This window comes from Doryrhamphus excisus, unplaced genomic scaffold (assembly GCF_037039965.1).
Source record: "Doryrhamphus excisus strain RoL-2023G ecotype Guam unplaced genomic scaffold, RoL_Dexc_Guam_v1.1 HiC_scaffold_24, whole genome shotgun sequence".
Taxonomy (NCBI): Eukaryota; Metazoa; Chordata; class Actinopteri; order Syngnathiformes; family Syngnathidae; genus Doryrhamphus; species Doryrhamphus excisus.
In genome coordinates this window covers 4,251,347-4,271,850 of record NW_027621862.1, presented here as the reverse complement: position 1 = coordinate 4,271,850, position 20,504 = coordinate 4,251,347, and the positions used below count along the sequence as shown (strand labels likewise).

Below are 20,504 nucleotides of genomic sequence, written 5' to 3'. Positions count from 1 at the left end.
GGTGGCTCGGGCATCTAGTCCGGATGCCTCCCGGACGCCTCCCTGGTGAGGTGTTCCGGGCATGCCCAGCCGGGAAAAGGCCCCGGGGCAGACCTAGGACACGTTGGAGGGACTATGTCTCACAGCTGGCCTGGGAACACCTTGGTGTCCTCCCGGTGGAGCTGGAGGAGGTGGCCGGGGACCGGGAAGTCTGGGCTTCCCTACTAAGACTGCTGCCCCCCGCGACCCGGACCCGGATAAGCGGAGGAAAATGGATGGATGGATAAGCGCCGACAGCCATTAGTAAGGCAAGCTAAAGCTCAAGGCGGTTGCCAACAACGATGCAGAGAAGTAACAATTTTATGCAGGCGCTGAAAACTTGGTTCCAGATTCCCCCGGAATACCCAAAGACATGGCGACATTTATGCCACCCCGATCGTTTCAGCCTTTGACCCATGGGGGAGAACTTGACAGAAAGCTTGAAAAATCTACTGATTGCGCAAATGAATGCACTAAAACAGGACATTTTGGAAAATAATAGATAAAAAGGCTGAAAAACCTGCAAAAATACACAGGAACTATAAAAGATCGTACACCCCGGACTGGTCGCCAGCCAATCACAGGGCACATATAGACAAACAACCATTCACACTCACATTCATACCTATGGACAATTTGGAGTCGCCAATTAACCGAGCATGTTTTTGGAATGTGGGAGGAAACCCACGCATGCACGGGGAGAACATGCAAACTCCACACAGAGATGGCCGAGGGTGGAATTGAACTCGGGTCTCCTAGCTTTGAGGTCTACGCGCTAACCATCGCGCAGCCCTAAAAATAACAAATTACCTAAAAATGTCATCCAATACTTCTCTACAAGAGAGGAGAAATATGATCTCTGATAATAACTAAATTTGAAATACTTATATGCTAGGACAATGTTAAAAAGCCATAGCATTTCAGTATGTGGAATCAAAAAAATTAAAATACAAACAATAAAAAAAAAATTATATTAGGAAAGCAGGAAGTGAACAAATGTAACCAGATGGAGGGGTAGGATTTAATAAGCTTTGCTTCTTCCTACTCCTTTTGGACATGTGGAACTGTGAACTGATTATGTGATGCATTCAATTGTAATCTGATGCATGTTCAAATGAAATTAAATCATTACCATAAACATTTTGGTTGCGGAGTCAGGATTTTTAAAATAGTTAACGTCTTGGTAACTGTGATCCATTCTCGTTCTGTTGTTTGTCAGTTGTCAATGACTTCATGCAGCTCATTAATGTAGCTCAAAAGAAAATTGCAATTGTTGTTGGTTCTTTTCTTCGCGATGACCACATGTGGTTGGGTATGGTCCTTACGTTTTAACATAGGGGTCGGAGAAGCCGTTAACATCCATCGCAGCCAGGTGTGCGCAGCGCTTAACGCCCACGCACAGCCCACCGCGAGTCCTCTCCTTGGCCTCAACCTTCCCATCAGCGCCATCGTCATCAGCCGGGGGTAGATACTGCAGGCAGAGCAGCAGGCGTCCTCTCTCCTCCAGACTTCTCTGCTGCTCTGTCTCCCACTGAGGAGCGAGAGAGAGAGAGAGAAACGGAGAGAAAGTGAAATTAAAAAACAAAATCAGTTAGAGCTGCAGGAGGCCTCATATAATCAAAAGTAACATAAGCACACAGACTGCTATAATTCATTCTTTATATTTCCCTGACAGATTGAAGGTGCACTGATGGATAGTTGGAGGATAATCAGTTTGGCAGGTGGAGCCTTCAGCAACTTTACTGTTTGAGCCCTCTCATTGTGGAACTTTGGATGACACTGAAGACAGGTTGACAGTGTGTGGTAAAAGACAATGTAGCGCAACTGACATCCTGAAATACATAATGTCTTGGTATGATGAAATATTGACATTCAGGGGGAAACTAAGAAGAAATGCAGCACACATTTCATTGATGAACTAACTCTGAGGGGTCTAAATGTTTTCCACAGAGGACTCCATACAGAAAAATCAAGGTATTCTGGGGGGGCTATTTATTATTAGTATCAACATTTCAGCCATTTTTCTCAACTTTGATTACTTTTGAATTTTGAATACTAAAGTACGTGCAGCAACAAATGGATTTTTTTATGCCGTTGAACCTTCATATCAATTGATGCCATACATCTTTTTGTCTTTGATTTAGTTTTCAAAGTTATTTGAATATTTAAGAATGCTTTTTTGCGCAGGCCACACAGCTAGGAGACCCGAATTCGATTCCACCCATCTCTGTGTGGAGTTTGCATGTTCTCCCCGTGCATGCGTGGGTTTTCTCCATGTACTCCGGTTTCCTCCCACATTCCAAAAACATGCTAGGAAATGGATGGATGGATACTGATTTTCAGCTTGAGCCCTTTATTAGCAACAAAAAAAAACAACATTTGGGGTAAATTTGCATATGTAAACAAACTAGCCTTAATTTCTTTAGAAAGAAATATCAATGTATTTGTAGTATTAGTAGTGGACGAGTGGTTAGCGTGCAGGCCACACAGCTAGGAGACCCAAGTTGGATCCCACCCTCGGCCATCTCTGTGTGGAGTTTGCATGTTCTCCCCGTGCATGCGTGGGTTTTCTCCGGGTACTCCGGTTTCCTCCCACATTCCAAAAACATGCTAGGTTAATTGGCGCCTCCAAATTGTCCATAGGTATGAATGTGAGTGTGAATGGTTGTTTGTCTATATGTGCCCTGTGATTGGCTGGCCACCAGTCCAGGGTTCAGCAACCCTCGCGACCCTCGTGAGGATAAGCGGTAGAAAATGAATGAATGGTTATTTTTAGCTGTTTGAAGATGAATTATATCAGCAAGTTTCTCCAGGTACTCCGGTTTCCTCCCACATTCCAAAAACATGCTCGGAAATGGATGGATGGGATATCCAAGTTTGTTTGTTTTCTTTCAGCTTTTCCTGATTGCAGAGTCGCCTCAGCGGATCTTTTTGAGCCGCATACTGATTTTTGGCTTGAGCCCTTTATTAGCAACAAAAAACAAAACAATATTTGGGGTAAACATAATTTGCATATGTAAACAAACTAGCCTTAATTTCCCCACTGAGGGACGAATAAAGGCATATCTTAATCTTAATGTTAATCTTAATCTTGAGAAAGAAATATCAATGCATTTGTAGTATTAGTAGTGGACGAGTGGGTAGCGTGCCGGCCACACAGCTAGGAGACCCAAGTTCAATCCCACCCTCGGCCATCTCTGTGTGGAGATTGCATGTTCTAAAAACATGCTAGGTTAATTGGCGACTCCAAATTGTCCATAGGTATGAATGTGAGTGTGAATGGTTGTTTGTCTATATGTGCCCTGTGATTGGCTGGCCACCAGTCCAGGGTGTACCCCACATCTCGCCCTAAGACAGCTGGGATAGGCTCCAGCACCCCCGCGACCCTTGTGAGGATAAGCGGTAGAAAATGAATAAATGAATAGTTTGATCTGGGGCTGCATGGTAGACGAGTGGCTAGCACGCAGCCACGCAGATAGGAGTCCCGAGTTTGATTCTGCATCTCTGTGGAGTTTGCATGTTCTCCACAGTTTACTCCGGGTACTCCGGTTTCCTCAATGGTTCAATTCCATCCTCGGCCATCTGTGTGTGGAGTTTGCATGTTCTCCCCGTGCATGCGTGGGTTTTCTCCGGGTACTCCGGTTTCCTCCCACATTCCAAAAACATGCTAGGTTAATTAGCGACTCCAAATTGTCCATAGGTATGAATGTGAGTGTGAATGGTTGTTTGTCTATATGTGCCCTGTGATTGGCTGGCCACCATTCCAGGGTGTACCCCGCCTCTCGGCCAAAGTCAACTGGGATAGGCTCCAGCATGCCCACGACGCTCGTGAGGATAAGCGGTAGAAAATGAATGAATGAATGCGTTTTGCAGCCTTGAATTTCATCTCATTCAGCAAAGAGAATGTTCCTCAAGAGCTCGCCCGTGGCTACGCAACATTTACATCGCTGAGCTGCTCCAAGTCGGTTGAAGCGTCTGCCGCCAGTCATGTTGCTGACGTTTGTTGCCCCCCGGCTGGCGTATTTTACGTGTGCAATAGCAAACTATTATCAAAGCTGTTGACAACAACGAGCAGGGGCGACACAGAAGATACAAAGTGACAGGTGGAAGAAGTCGGGTGAAAGAGGGAGGCAGTGACTCACCCATTTTGGCCTGGAGCATCTCCACATGTATGTTATTTACTGCTAGTGTTTTATATACACGGGCTGTGTCGCTGCTGGAAAAGCGGCCATGTAATTTCTCATACAAGAAGAAATTGTATTTGCTTCTAAATGTCTCTCGCCTTCTCTGTATCACTCCATCTCTCATTAAGGCTTATCTTCAGGCAAGAGCACGACGCAATAAGTGATCAATATGCCACATGCCTCACATTCATCCTCCCTCCCCCCCCAGCCTAATTGTTTTCTGGGCTTCTCTTTCACAATTCCATCCTTCAGAAAATAACATTTTTGGGCAACAGGATGAGGGAGAGAATTGATGCAACTTCAGGACTCAATTAGGAGTGATCATTTGCAGCTGGTATGTGTTTGTAAAACAGCTTGGACCTTCACGGGTCGATAGGGAGCAACTCATCAGAGAGGCGGAACACAAATAGACATCGATGGCGGCCGCAGCACGCCGGCGGATGAACAGGAATGATTTTCTAAGGCGAGGACAAATATGAGAAAAAAAAACAATCACCAGACTCAATAAGCAAGCTCGGTGGCAAGTAGGCATCTGAATTATTCCCGCTTTCATATTTCTTGTGATTATAGAAGTAGTTCCTCTTGCGTAACATGTCAAAGTTTGTGTTTTGATGCTGTGGTTGAGGTGCTCTGCTCAGAATGGATATGCCTGTGCACATCAGCGTGAAATGTGGTCACTGTGCAGCCATGGGTCACTGAACATAGCGCGGCTCAAACAAGCCAATATAGATTACAACACTACTGCTGCACCATATCTTCTATGTGGAGTTTGCATGCTCTCCCTGTAACATAGATTTTAATTGAAAACTCCTAAGTCAGGGATATCCCATGTTTTTCCACCGAGGGCCGCATACTGAAAAATCAAACAGCGCAGTGGTCCATCCATTCAACTGGTTTCTATACCGCTTATCCTCATTAGGGTTACGGGGGTATGCTGGAGCCTATCCCAGCTGTTTTTGGGTGAGAGGCAGGGTACATCCTGAACTGGTCACCAGCCAATCACAGGGCACATTATAGACAAACAACCATTCACACTCACATTCATACCACTTATTGAGTCTTTTGAGCTCGCATAGTAGTTGGTTAATATTCTGCATCATACATTGGTAGTGTATTGTCTGGTTGATGTGACACAATACTCTTACTGTAGTACTGTAGCTATATATGCAGTATACGTATGTATTTACATTCCAACAGCCATTTTTATTCATTCATTGATCCATTTTCACGAGTGTCGCAGGGGTGCTGAGCCTATCCCAGCTGTCTTTGGGCGAGAGGCGGGGTACACCCTGGACTGGTCGCCAGCCAGCCAATCACAGGGCACATATAGACAAACAACCATTCACACTCACATTCATACCTATGGACAATTTGGAGTCGCCAATTAACCTAGCATGTTTTTGGAATGTGGGAGGAAACCGGAGTCCCCTGAAAATTTCTTTTTTCCACAACCTAATTTTCCAAAATTATATTTAGAGGTGACCTGAGACAACGGCTAATACTGATATTGCAGCCTTGACTGATATCCAAGTGATATCAGCACGAATCATACATACCGTAATGTTATGACTTATTTTATAGTGTGGGATGTTAGAAAATGCTTGATCAAGTGATATTACTCAATCATTGAACAATAGTCAGCGACAATAGGTATGAGTAAAACTGACCCTGTCCCTGTTTTTTTTTGCTTTAGTTTGTTTTTGTTTTTTTTAGTATTTTTGTTTAATATTAGCAAAGGCAAATAAAAAAAAAACAGCTCTGGACCGCACTCTGGACACCCATGCTGAAAGTTGTCTCTGTGATTGACAGGTGATGGTGGTGTAGCTGTCTCTCATCTCAGTCAACTGGGATAGACTCCAGCCTCCCTAACATACAATAGAAAATGAATGGACGAACAGATAGATTGCGTCATCACCTCTCTCAAGTAACAGGAGATTCCTCTGAGGGCCGTGCTCATTGCTGTTGGTGAGGGCAGCTGCAGGGGGAGAAAAGAGGAGGCACCTGGTGAGTGGAGGATGGAACCACTTGAAACTTGAATATGTTTTCCAGCCATTGGATTGATATCATTGTCAATGTTTCCCACAGGACTGCAGTCCATGACGCATGTCATTATACAACTAGTATTGCATTATATCGGTGAACAACCTTTTCAGGCTTCTGATTGAACAAAATGAGTGTATATGTTTACTCCTCACAGGCGGCGGATGCTCCAGACAGATGTTAAAGTGCTTGATCTGGTCGGGCTTGACGCGGCGCAGTGCAATCCGCGACTCTCCGATGAACTCATTATGTGTCAGCTTGTCTTCGTCACACACAGACACCCTGGCGTTGAGACATGAAGGATGAGAAAGGTAAAAAAACAACAACAACAATCTCTATAGAGTCACTACACACACAGTGGGCTATTTTAGGAATGTATTTTTAAATGTGCTAATAATGTCTATGATTATCTTACACCCTAAAATTCAGTATCTCACAAAGTTGGAAAAAGTGTCCAAAAATTCAGTATTTTAAACCGCTTGTTCATGCTTGAAACAGCAAATGAACTCCAAAAACATATTGAGCCTTTAATTGGTCTTTTAATATGAAATGAACTCATTCATTCATTCATTTTCTACCGCTTATCCTCACGAGGGTCACAGAGGGTGCTGGAGCCTATCCCAGCTGTCTTGGGGCGAGAGGCGGGGTACACCCTGGACTGGTGGCCAGCCAATCACAGGGGCACATATAGACAAACAACCATTCACACTCACATTCATACCTATGGACAATTTGGAGTCGCCAATTAACCTAGCATGTTTTTGGAACATGCAAACTCCACACAGAGATGCCCGAGGGTGGGATCGAACTTGGGTCTCCTTGCTGTGAGGTCTGCGCGCTAACCACTAGTCCGCCGTGCCGCATGAAATGAACTCCTGGAAGTAAAATAACTATTGCATGATATTTTAAATGTGACCTATTATGCTTTTCCACTTTTCTGATTTCTAAATGTTGTTACAATGTTGGATTCTTGTGTTAAACGATGCCAAAGCATCAGATGCACGTGTACCTAATGTTGTGGCCAGCCAATGCGGCCGTCAATCGGTTACGGTTACCACTGAAAATGAACAAAAATCTTATTTTACAGGTAGCACGCCTGTTTTATGATGACTTCATGGAATAAGACAAAAGCTGTCACGCTACCTCTGATGCATCAGTGATTGACGTAACAAACTGTCTTGAATGTTACGAAACAAGTTTACCAAGTCACTTTTAAATACAAACCGAAATAGAGGCGAGCTGAAGAAAACCTAATAAAGTGGAGGCAGTGTGACTAACGTAACTTGCCAATTGCAGCGTGTACGTGAATGAGGCGTTCATGTCCTCTGTGACTGCCGCCTGCAAAGTCCGTCTAGGGAAAGGCGCTGGACTCGGCAATATTGCATTATCTGTAACGGATACTCTGTCTGGGGCATGTTAGACTGATGAGAAATACCATTATATTAGATTTATAGATTAGGTAATCTATGAAAAGAAGTTCTCCTCCCATACCGTGTGGAAGTGGTAAGCATTTGGCTTCGAACTTAGTCCTTCTTTCACATTCTGTGTGAAACCCCGTCTTAAGTTTAAAATAAATACATTTGAGGCTAACTAGTTTACTCAGTAGCATGCTATGTGTAAAGTGGCGGCTATCTCTCCAGTCCCTGGAGTGACTTCCGCTTGCGCATTGCAGTTCAGCATTGTGTTGTAAACAAAGAACAATAGGAGCGTAAATGTGACTATAGGGGTTTATTTCATGTCTACAGGGCTAATAATGCTAAAAATATTATTTACATAGTCATAGTAATGTTTTCTATGTTCTTACTATAGAGAAAACGTATCATGCAGGACAGTGTTAATCCATATTTATGGATCTGTCAGTCTTTTGGCTGCTACCTTCACAAGCCATACATGGAGGGGGGGGTCGGCCCCTCGTAGGGAGGCACTGTATTGAGAGTCAAAACCACACAGCGAAGCGAGGGAGAGGGAAGACGTGGGTGAGAGAGGCAAAAATTCATTTAAAACCAAGCACGAATGGAATGGAATTATATTGTATTGTACGGGGGAGATGCAGCAATGAAGTTCCACCTTTTTTTGAATGTAATTATGAATGCAAGACAAGCAAGTATGAGAACGAGAAGATGCTGCTGCCTCTCATATGGTTATTTGTCTGAAACATGTAAATTAATGGTGACAGAAGGCATAGTAATAAAAGACATTATTGCAGAAAGGAGGCAGATGTTGCCTGAGGAATCGGGTGACAAACCTTTTTTGAGGTAATTTCAACTCGAGTATCTTGTCTTACAGAGAGCTTGGGAACCTTTTGAAATGAAATACGAAAGTATGATGATGATGATGAATGATATGCAGGAGGTATAAAGGCATATTGTGTCTTAAAAAGGATGTGAAAAAATAATGGAAATGTGAAAAGTTGCTGTCAAGTGCATTATTATTAAGTCTACTTTCACATTCAGTCAAAACTGTGTCATGTGTGGAATAATTGAACATGCTATGTAAAATAACAGTAAAAATACATAGTTTTCTTCAAGCTTGAAAAATAATGGCAGTATAATCGATATGACACACTTCTGAGTGATATCCCGGGAGAGTTTTCAACTTTGCTGCCTGCTGCAGCAGAGATAAAATATGTAGGTGGAGAAGCAAAGTAAAAAGAAAACAACATTGCACCTCAGAAAAATGGACTTCTACTCCTTTTGTTATGTTTGAACAAAGCAGCAGAGGAGAAACTGGAAATTGGATCGTTTGCATTCAATTTCTGTGGTAACTTTTAAGAAAAAAACGCTTCAAAGTTGATCATATTAAAAGTATCTTATATTTAAGCTTGTGCAATTACTGGCCACAACTTTAAGTACACAAGCATAAATGGAAGTACAATGTATCCTATATTATCTTGTGTAGTGGGCTCTGGTGGTTTTCCATGTTGGATTTAGCGAGTGCGTATAGCCAGGTACCAAGGTATAGTCAGTAGCCGCGTTTACATGAGGAGTTTTTCTCTTTCCGAATGACCTTTCCGAAAGCAATGGTATACATGGAAAGGAATATTCCAATGGCGTGTCTACATGCGGCACTATAATCAACCAGAATAGTCAATGGGGCATGCCCAGTAAAGCGTAAACACCAACATCACGTGATACCGACTTCCTCCAGTTTTTCTTCCACTTGTTGGAATAACTCCGTATTGCCAGTTTTTCCTTCGTCCAGTCTTGAAATTTAGTTTGAATCAAAAACAAACTTTCCGTAGCAGTCCAGTGCCGATTGCTCACCTCCATTTTTTTCGCACCCGGGAACAGGAAAAGATAAAGTTCAATCTTGCTAATATTTTATAATTAAGCTCGTCACATGTTTTATATAGATATGTATTTTCTTTTTTAATAAACTGGACTTGTGAATGGCGTATAGAAGGGTTTAGATTCTGTTCCACAGATGGCGCTAATGCACACCAAAGCTGCTTGCCAACCGCCAATAAACAACAGAAGAAGAAAAACGAACGCACCCTGACAACTTTCCGATTGAGCGGGTACAAGATACCTCAATCGGATTGGGGAAAGGAATATTCCACCCCTGGGAATCCGATTATATATTCATTCGGATTGGCACTTTTCTTTCGGAATGAGGTGTATACAAAGGTTACATTCTTTTTGTTTGAGCAAATAACCCGAATGGAATTGGAATATTTGGGTCCATGTATACGTGGCTAGTGATGGGCCTAAAATGGAGTTCTTTCTTTATATGAGCAGAGATGCTCACGGAGGTTCACCAGAGGCATGGCCGTCAGGGTTAGAGTTACTCCGGCAGTAGTGTTACCAGCCCCGTACCGTCCTCTGATGCAGCAGATCGGTGCCGCTCCTGCCAGAGGTGTCAGGTTCCAAAGGACACCCAGCCAAAGGTCCGTAGTAGCATGGGGCATTTGTTGGCCTCGCGTCCAAATGAGGTCTTTGGTTGGAAAGTGTTCTTGTTATGACAGATGGCAATTATGCGCACTTGATGGTGTTGAGAAGACTCGCACAACTCCATACCATCCAGCTGGCAACGGTCAATGTAAGAGGTTCAACCTTCATGAGCGGGACTGAAGCTCCTGCTTGCCCCAGGTTTTGTACTCTTACAATACTTCCCCCAATCAGGCGACTGATTACGGGTGGATTTTGAGGGTACCCAGGAGAGATTAGCCACGTTTACATGAGGAGTTTTTCCTCTTTCTGAATGACTTTTCCGAAATAATGGTATACATGGAAAGGAATATTCCAACCTCTTGTTTACATGCGCCGCTATAATCAACCAGAATAGTCAATGGGGCATGCCCTGTAATGCGTAAACACCAACATCACGTGATACCGGCTTCGCTGAGTTTTTCTTTCACTTGTTGGAATAACTCCGTATTGCCGGTTTTTCATCTATCCAGTCTTGAAATTTAGTTTGTATCAAAAGCAAACTTTTCATAGAAGTTCAGTGCCGATTGCTGGCCTCCATTTTTAAAGCCAAAGAATGTCTCCAGTTGCGTGTTACATCATATCTGAGCATTCGCTGAAAGAACGCACCTGGAATAAATTTAAATGGGTAAAGATAAAACTCGGGACATGTTTTTTATATATATATATATATATATATATATATATTTTTTTTTTTTTAAAGACAAACTAGGCAGCTGGGATAGGCTCCAGCACCCAACACGACCCTCGTGAGGAAAAAGCGGTAGAAAATGAATGAATGAATGAATGGACTTGTGAATGGCGTATAGAAGGGTTTAGATTCTGTTCCAGAGATGGCGCTAATACACACCAAAGCTGCTTGCTAACCGCCAATAAACAACCGAAGAAGAACGCACCCTGACAACTTTCCGATTGAGCGGGTACAAGATACGTCAATCGGATTGGGGAAAGGAATATTCCACCCCTGGGAATCCGATTATATTTCATTTGGATTGGCACTTTTATTTCGTAATGAGGTGTATACAAAGGTTACATTCTTTCCGTTTGAGCAAATAACCCGAATGGAATTGGAATATTTGGGTCCATGTATACGTGGCTATTGGTAGACCCATGTGATCGGTATCGGCAGTGATCGGCCAATTTCACTCATGTATGATCAATACAACGTCATCTGTGACAGTAGCCATGTTTTAATGAAACTGGACTTGTGAATGGCGTATAGAAGGGTTTAGATTCTGTTCCACAGATGGCGCTAATGCACACCAAAGCTGCTTGCCAACCGCCAATAAACAACAGAAGAAGAAAAACACCACGAAGAAGAACGCAGTCTGACAACTTTCCGTTTGAGCGGGTACAAGATACCTCAATCGGATTGGGGAAAGGAATATTCCACCCCTGTGAATCCGATTATATATTTAATCGGATTGGCACTTTTATTTCGTAATAAAGTGTATACAAAGGTTACATTCTTTACGTTTGAGCAAATAACCCGAATACAATTGGAATATTTGGGTCCATGTATACGTGGCTAGTGATGGCAGGATGGCTTTTGTTATCCAGCTTAATAGTGTGTTGAGGGGGCGTGTTATCGTCCCCGGTTGCTTACTTTTTGCTGCTGAGGTACCCCCCCTTTGTGGTGACCTCTTGTGAGGTCTGTCAAAGTGAATGCATTTTTAAGTTTTAATTAGCGGCACCATTTTTTTTTAAGGTGCGTATGTCAGTGACCAGTTGCAGAAACTTGATAGACTTGATGGAGTGGCTATTTTCCAGTAAGTGATGTCAGCAGGTTCCAGTCAATTAAACCACACATCTGCTCTTAAAACTCCTTTTCTCCTTTTCCTTTTCACAGGTGAGTCGTTTCTGTCTTGAGATAGTCCTTTTCAAATCCTCGCTCCTATGAGGACTAAGTTTTAGTCACATATTGTGACCGTTCTTGGCTTTTCTCACCTTTTGCCTGGGCAGGGGGTCAAGGAAAGTAAAACACCCCGTGGTGCTTAAGTGTGACCTCAATCTGTCACGGCAAGTTGGAAAAAGCCTCAATAGGAAGACAGAGGGGGCTATTAGGGGAGATCTTTGCTGATCCCGTTGGGCAGGAGCATGGATGGAATGAGAATGGAGGGATCAGTGGCGAGGGGCGACGAAATATCGTGTAACAAAGTAGGCTAAAAAGGCCTAAGAGTTGAGTGTGGAGGGTTGGGGTGGAAATAGGCGAAAAGAGAAGTCTACCTGAGAGTTTTTCGATACATGTCTTCCTCGGTGATGCCGTAGTATGTGAGCGTCTCATTCCAAATTGGGTTCAGGGTGTTGCGGACGGTCTTGGTTTTCAGTTTGTTGGCCTACACACCGCAGAGGAGGAAAACATTTAGTTCATTTGATGCACTGGCTAAACTTAGTTTGGCAGAAACAAAAAATTTGGACATTAAGGTTGAATAATTACAAGCAAAATCTACATACATATATCCCAAGGATGTCCAATGTGTGGCCCGGGGGCCATTTTTTGGCATAAATGAATAATTTTTCAACATAAAAATAAGTAAATTGCCATTGAAAACAGGTACTGAAAGACATGTAGCTATGTATTATTCTACACTTGTTACAAAGTCTCAGTAATGTTACTGTAACAACCTGTTAAATTCAGATGTCTGTGAACGCACCTCACTGTTAATGTCATTGGTGGATAAGCATTGGCGCATATGCTCAAGTAGTACACGCCACTTCCCTCGGGTTGCTTCAAAAAGATGAATGAACTATTCCAATGTAGATCATTTACTACCGTAATTTCCGGACTATAGAGCACACCTGATATACTACATTTTTAGAGGAAAACCGATTTTGTACATACATAAGCCACACCTGTATATATAATCGCATGTGCCCACATTAAAACATGTAAACATACAGTAAAGTCTTGTTATATCGATATCGGTTATATTGAAGTACTTCTTATTACGATACTATTTTCATTTCCCGGCAAATTTCTAGTCTTTTATGATATAATTAGTTTCGTTAGTACGATACCCGGTTATTATGATAATCCGGTTACTACGATGCCCTTTTCATCTCCCGCCAGCCAATTTGGTCTGCTTATATTGATACAAAAGCAGCTTAAATCAATCTTTGCTTAAGGATTTCAATACCAAAAAAGAACACGGCGAACGGCTGCTTCCAGTCAACTTTATTTTTCACACTTCCACCACCAGAGCACAGCACACACACCGATTCCCGCATTCTATACACACGAGAGAAACCAGGAACGCAGTTGGTTCTTCTGTTGCAGGCATGTGTTTGGCCAGCTATGTGGGGCGGGTTGAGCATGACCTGTGAACCAGGAAGTGCGGGAATCGGTGTGTGTGCTGCGCTCTGGTGGTGGAAGTGTGAAAAATAAAGTTGACTGGAAGCAGCCGTTCGCCGTGTTCTTTTTTGGTATTGAAATCCTTAAGCAAAGATTGATTTAAGCTGCTCGACATTGTTCTATACTATAGAACAATGTTGAGTGCATTATTGCCCACTTTTAATGCAGTTCGGCGCAGGATCGGATATATCGACAGTCCGGTTATATTGATATTTTTTCAGACTCCCGACAATATTGATATAACGAGACTTTACTGTATTTACAAAGAAAGACGGCTTTTATTACCTCTGAAAGCTTTTTTCGTCTTTTTACATTGCTCCAGTTCTTTCCGCTGCCGTTTCCAGCGTCTCACCATCGATTCGTCTATGCCAAGTTTACGTGCAGCAGCTCTGTTTCCTTCTTCATCGGACAGCTCAATTGCTTTTAGCTTGAAAGCTGCGTCATATGCCTTTCTTTTTGCATTTTCCATGATGAGGGTATGTTTGCGCTAATTTCATTTATGCACAAGACAAGAAGTTGCAGTCTTCCTCGACGCATATGTATATTCCACCAGTCTTAATCTTACCTTTTCTTACTCGAGAGCCCCTGGCGGCCGTTAGAAAAATTACATAAATTATCCGCATCACTGAATAAGCCGCAGGGTTGAAAGTTTGAGGAAAAAGTAGCGGAAAAATGTCCCAAGCTTGTATCCGTTCACTATTCTGCAACATAATTGACACTCTTTTTGATTTGCATAAAAGATGTATATTACGATTTGATGTTATATTTATGAAGATTTCCCACCTTGCAGGCTCCTGGCAGAAGATGCAGCTTCACATAAGGATCGGACAAGCCGTTGAAATCCATCGGTTTCAATCCCTTGCAGAGACACAGAAGGATATAAAAGGTATGTGAAGGCAAACAAAAAGAGTGATTTGAGCCAACAGGCCATAAAGAATCAATAAACGACTGTCTGGGCAGAAAGGTGAAGGCTTCATTTCGACTGAAACAAAGGAGGAGGCAGAAGTTGGATTGTTTAAATAAAAAAAAAGGACATAGCTCGTAATCGACTATTGAATCTGAAACCTTCATCAGATATTTTAGACAAGTTTGATTTCTACATTTTCTACTCTTAAGCACTTATGTCTTAACCCTTCCACTTCTTTCCCACAAGACTGCAATCTACAGTATTTGTAGTGTGAGAATGATGTAATTGCATCCAAAAAAACATGCATGTTAGGTTAATTTGACTTCAAATTGTCCATAGGTATGAATGTGAGTGTGAATGGTTGTTTGTCTATATGTGCCCTGTGATTGGCTGGCGACTAGTCCAGGGTGTACCCTGCCTCTTGCCCGAAGACAGCACCCCTGCGACACTCGTGAAAATGAATGAATGAATGAATAAAAATGGCTGCTGGAATGTAAATAGAGTATTGTGCCGCATCAACCAGACAATACACTACCAATGTATGATGCAGAATATTAACCAACTACTATGCAAGCTCAAAAGACTCAGTATACCCCCACGGCCTGAGTGAGGATAAGCGGTATAGAAAATGGATGGATGGAAATGACGCATTTGTAAAATTCTGAAAAGTATAACCAATATGTTATTTAAGTTATTCAAGATGAGGGGAGGGGCCCATGGCAGCACTCGCTGCTCGTTGTGAAGAGCGATACGTGCTTCTGTGGCTAGTGTTTTTTTTTTTTTTTAAAGAGGATATCAAGTGGTCTGATTACTCGTTATACTGTTAAATATAGCAACACCGATCCCTCTTGCTACGTCTTCTTCTACTCTGTCAGACCAAGTGCATTATAATATCTTTATGAGCAAGTGTGAAGCTGTAGCGCCTAATCTATTTGTGGTGTTCTAAATGTAGTTGTGGCAGGATGCTAAAAATGTATGGGAAACACATTGGGAATCACACATGGCGGTTGGACTGCTATTCATGTACTGCCTGCTCTGGCGTCTTTGAACACATTTTATTCCACGTTTTCTAATCCATTTGCAAACCTTTCATCTGCTGTTGAATGGAGCTGCGCAGTATCAAGATTTTACAGCACGCGCCGGCGGCGCTGTGAGGGCGTGCGTGTGTTCACATCAAAGTGACAGGGTCTTGGCCAAACAAATGAAATGCTTTAATGTGTTAAAATGACATACAAGAGCTAAAAAAAAACATAATAAAAGATCACACTCTTGAGTCGGTATTGAGACCATTTCTTTAAACTCAGAGAACCACTGACTTAATGCAGAGTGCCTAAACTCTGGAAAATATGGACAGTTGGGCAGTGTCTCAAATCGAGTACTTCAGTCCGTACACGTCAGTACTATGTACACTGTTTCAAGTATACCCATTTAATTGAAAGGAAGATAAAATACAGGATAATATAAGTATTGTATATTTGTATGTCTGCTGCATGTGGGACAAGTGGTTAGCACGCAGGCCTCACAGCTAGAAGACCTCAGTTCAATTCCACCATCAGCAATCTCTGTGGAGTTTGCATGTTCTCCCCGTGCATGCGTGGGTTTTCTCCGGGTACTCCGGTTTCCTCCCACATTCCAAAAACATGCTAGGTTAATTGGCGACTCCAAATTGTCCATAGGTATGAACGTGAGTGTGAATGGTTGTTTGTCTATATGTGCCCTGTGATTGGCTGGCTGGTGACCAGTCCGGGGTGTACCCCGCCTCTCGCCCGAAGACAGCTGGGATAGGCTTTTTTTATGCTGTTGAACCTTCATATCAATTGATGCCATACGTCCTTTTGTTTTTGATTTAGTTTTCAAAGTTATTTGAATATTTAAGAATGCGCTTTGCGCAGGCCACACAGCTAGGAGACTCAAGTTCGATTCCACCCTCAGCCATCTCTGTGTGGCGTTTGCATGTTCTCCCCGTGCATGCGTTGGTTTTTTCCAGGTACTCCGGTTTCCTCCCACATTCCAAAAACATGCTCGGAAATGGATGGATGAGATATCCAAGTTTGTTTGTTTTCTTTTGGCTTTTTCCTGAACGCAGAGTCGCCTCAGCTGATCTTGTTGAGCTGCATACTGATTTTTGGCTTGAGCCCTTTATTAGCAACAAAAAACCCAATATTTGGGGTAAACATAATTTCCATATGTAAACAAACTAGCCTGAAGAAATATCAATGTATTAGTAGTGGACAAGTGGTTAGCGTGCAGGCCACACAGCTAGGAGACCCAAGTTCGATCCCACCCTCGGCCATCTCTGTGTGGAGTTTGCATGTTCTCCCCGTGCATGCGTGGGTTTTCTCCGGGTACTCCGGTTTCCTCCCACATTCCAAAAACATGCTAGGTTAATTGGCGACTCCAAATTGTCCATAGGTATGAATGTGAGTGTGAATGGTTGTTTGTCTATATGTGCCCTGTGATTGGCTGGCCACCAGTCCGGGGTGTACCCCGCCTCTTGCCCGAAGACAGCTGGGATAGGCTCCAGCACCCCCTGCAACCCTTGTAAGGATAAGCGGTAGAAAATGAATATTTGTATGTATTTATCAGCTCTAAATGAACTGAAATTTAAAATGAAGCGAAAGGATAGATCGTACACATCTAAAATATATTTACCTAATACTAGTTCCTTTAATAGAACCGTGTTGACCGTGTTGTTATGAGCAATGACGGCTTGTATTCAAAGACAAAACGTAACTTAAGTAAATTTTCTGAGCATGCTTAAATGCAGCAAATTGCAGCCCCGCATTAGGAGTCGCAAAGTGAGCGATAAGAATATCCACTTATTGTTGTTCTTCATAGTTGTGTTTATTTGAACCACACATACACACACAATAAGGACTTTTTTTGTGACGCGAGTGTCCATTATTGCATCTCGCGGTAGCCGAGTAACAATGAGGAAAGTGTCGTTCCGAGGCTCACCGGACTAGAGATGTGTTTGTGAGATACAAATATGCTGTTGGAATTGCACTGCTGTTGATATATTTAGGTCAGAGTACACTTAGAAAAGAGCGGCAGACTGTGTGACTCGGTGGGGAGCAACACTTTGCCGCCGCTGGCTGTCATCACAAAAGAGAGGCGTGGCTTGCCATGATGCATATGCGTTAATTATGCTAATAAAATGTAACAGTAGTCATTCATTCAATTTCTACCGCTTTTCCTCACGAGTGTCGCGGGGGTGCTGGAGCCTATCCCAGCTGTCTTCGGGTGTAAGGCGGGGTACACCCTGGACTGGTGGCCAGCCAATCACAGGGCACATATAGACAAACAACCATTCACACTCACATTCATACCTATGGACTTTTTATGGAAAAAAAAGTATTTATATTTCTGATTAATTATGAGTTAACTATTTACAAAATGTGATTAATTTGTGATAAATATTTTAGGCGAATCATAATTTCAATGACTGTGAATGGTTGTTTGTCTATATGTGCCCTGTGATTGGCTGGCCACCAGTCCAGGGTGTACCCCGCCTCTCGCCCCAAGACAGCTGGGATAGGCTCCAGCACCCCTGCGACCCTTGTGAGGATAAGCAGTAGAAAATGAATGAATTACTGAAAAAAAATGAATTGCTGGAGCCTATCCCAGCTGTCTTCGGACGAGAGTCGGGGTACACCCTGGACTGGTGGCCAGCCAATCACAGGGCACATATAGACAAACAACCATTCACACTCACATTCATACCTATGGACAATTTGGAGTCGCCAATTAACCTAGCATGGTTTTGGAATGTGGGAGGAAACCGGAGTACCCGGAGAAAACCCACGCATGCACGGGGAGAACATGCAAACGCCACACAGAGATGCCCGAGGGTGGAATTGAACCCTGGTCTCCTTGCTGTGAGGTCTGCGCGCTAACCCCTAGACCACCGTGCCGCCCCACTAGTCATTAATTCGCTATTTTTGTATTGCGCTATTATTTCTGTATTTTGCCGTACTTCTAAGTGTGAGCGCACTTACTGTATGCTCAGTAGTGGAGGTACGGAAGTCCACACATTGAGACACAGCCACTGTACCAACTTTTGCGGCCATCTTTGTTACTCGTTTTAGTTTTTACTCAGTACAAATGATAAAAGAGAGTTTTGTAGTTGTTTGCCCAGAATGTATAGTACTGGAGTAACAATATGCAACACATGGTACAGAAAAGAGACAGAGTTGTGAATGTTTACCTTGGCTTTGAGGACAGTGCAGTGTAGGGAGCTTGTGGCTCTTTCATACAGCAGGTCGAACTCCAATGTCCCCAAAGAGGCTGTCAATAGAACATATTTCACAACATATTTATGTTGAGCACTGACTGACTGGAAATTGCTTATGACATATTAGAATCCGACTCGTATGGCCCCCGGCGCACCTAGCCTTTTACACAGTTGTGACGCTGGAAATTAGGATTGAAGAGAAGCCTCTATAACGTTAACAGAACAACATCACAAATCTGATCTATGCCCCCCCCCCCAATTACTTAATTGCACTACTTTATTGCACTATTGTACATATTGCACTATTGTACATATTACTGTAATATCTTGTTGCACTCATAGATCATACTGTGTATAATTTATATAATCTGCAATAACCATACTATAGTCACTTCATTGCAATACTGTGCATATTACTGTTATTATATATTGTCACATCCATACTGTTTATAATCTGTATAATCTACAATAGCCATATTATAGTCATTTATATCCCTGTACATATCCTCACTGCATTATAGTCATAGCCTGTTATAGTTTTTTACATAGATCTGTCAATTTTTTTCTACATTTACTTACTACTAAGGTACTTATAAAATTGCACTTCTGGTTGGATGCTAACTGCATTTTGTTGCCCTGGACCAGTGACATGAGCAATAACAATAAAGTTTAATCTAAGATAATCTAATCTAAATACGCGTTTAATTATTTGATGAAGAGTTTTATAGATTGCGTGGAGTTGATTGTTGATTAATCACAGAGAAAAAAATGTATATAAAATATTTTTACATTAAAATAGTAATATTTTGTTTTAATATTATATTGTAATATATTTTAATAATTAATATACGTAATTATATTTTATTTTTATTTATTTATTATTTATTATTATATTTTAAAATGTGATTATATTTTAATAATTAATATTTAAAATTGTGATTATTCCATGACTATAGTTAAACTACAGCAGTGCTTCCAAATATTAGTGCAGACCTGCCAACATGTATGAATTTGCCGTACTCTGCATGCAATTTGACTCTTCAATGTGCTTGCATGCTTCACTGCTCTCCATTAGCATTTTGCCGGTTTCAGTCTGTACAGTATAGATACATACTAGATATTTTCAGTTCTCCAGTGGCCGGCATGACAGATAATGAATGAGAACCACTGAACTAGAGGGAGAAAACAGTATAAGAGCACTTGTTAACTCTTTTCATGTTGCTAAATAAGATAACTAAAATGTATTGTTAAATTGATAACTCACTAACATTATGAATAATGTGAAGCACAATACATTTTTTTCAAATTGTGTTATTAGTTTCACTCAGTGCGCCTTTTTGAAGGTCTATGTACAATCATGACTCATTTCCACTTCAAATTATGCTTGAAATGCTCATTCACACACTATTTTTATTTATTTTTTTAAAACTTGATGCAGTGATGCAGTTGAGTCCCCGAGGGTTGTTATACATGACAGCCACAATCCCTTGGCTATGTTCAAAAATAGTCACCTTTTACATCTGACGGTAAATCATACACAGCTCTTTGTCATGTGAGGATTGTGACTTAAATCACAGATGTCAAACTCAAGGCCAGGGGGCCCGATAAAGCCCACTACGTATTTTTATTCTGGTTCGCAAAAGCCTGTAAATAATGCAATGTGTGCTTTATGCAAATTTATTTGTTGTTGTTGTTGTGGTTTCACTTCACTGGTTGGGATGGGGTGTGCCTCAACTTAAATAAATCCCCCATCCGCTCAGACTAGAGCTGTTCTACCTGGTCGGGTAATTTCAGGTAAAGCTGCGGCCCTCCGAGGGCAACCATAACCAAGCTCCCGCATTAA

At 42.1% G+C, this 20,504-nt stretch overlaps 2 protein-coding genes across 4 annotated transcripts in view; one reads left to right on the top strand and one right to left on the bottom strand.

Annotated features, from left to right (window-relative positions):
* The window catches only part of adprh (ADP-ribosylarginine hydrolase), a 59,972-nt gene that overhangs the window by 10,909 nt on the left and 28,559 nt on the right, over positions 1–20,504 (top strand). For 2 of the 3 annotated variants that reach the window (XM_058062369.2, XM_078788796.1), the window contains 3 exons: positions 6,012–6,206; positions 6,400–6,553; positions 14,311–14,406. The gene's annotated coding sequence lies outside the window, so the exon portion shown is untranslated. Of the gene's footprint in view, positions 1–4,555; positions 4,727–6,011; positions 6,207–6,399; positions 6,554–14,310; positions 14,407–20,504 lie in introns of those variants that run through there. The other variant, XM_078788795.1, reaches the window with a different exon arrangement.
* Positions 1–20,504, bottom strand: part of doc2a (double C2-like domains, alpha) — a 40,697-nt gene that overhangs the window by 11,899 nt on the left and 8,294 nt on the right. The window contains exons 3-8 of the mRNA XM_058062362.2: positions 18,635–18,714; positions 14,304–14,378; positions 12,395–12,504; positions 6,398–6,524; positions 6,118–6,177; positions 1,344–1,549 (exon numbers count right to left, since the gene is read on the bottom strand). Of these exons, the coding sequence (XP_057918345.1) occupies positions 1,344–1,549; positions 6,118–6,177; positions 6,398–6,524; positions 12,395–12,504; positions 14,304–14,378; positions 18,635–18,714 (658 nt within the window). The remainder of the gene's footprint in view (positions 1–1,343; positions 1,550–6,117; positions 6,178–6,397; positions 6,525–12,394; positions 12,505–14,303; positions 14,379–18,634; positions 18,715–20,504) is intronic.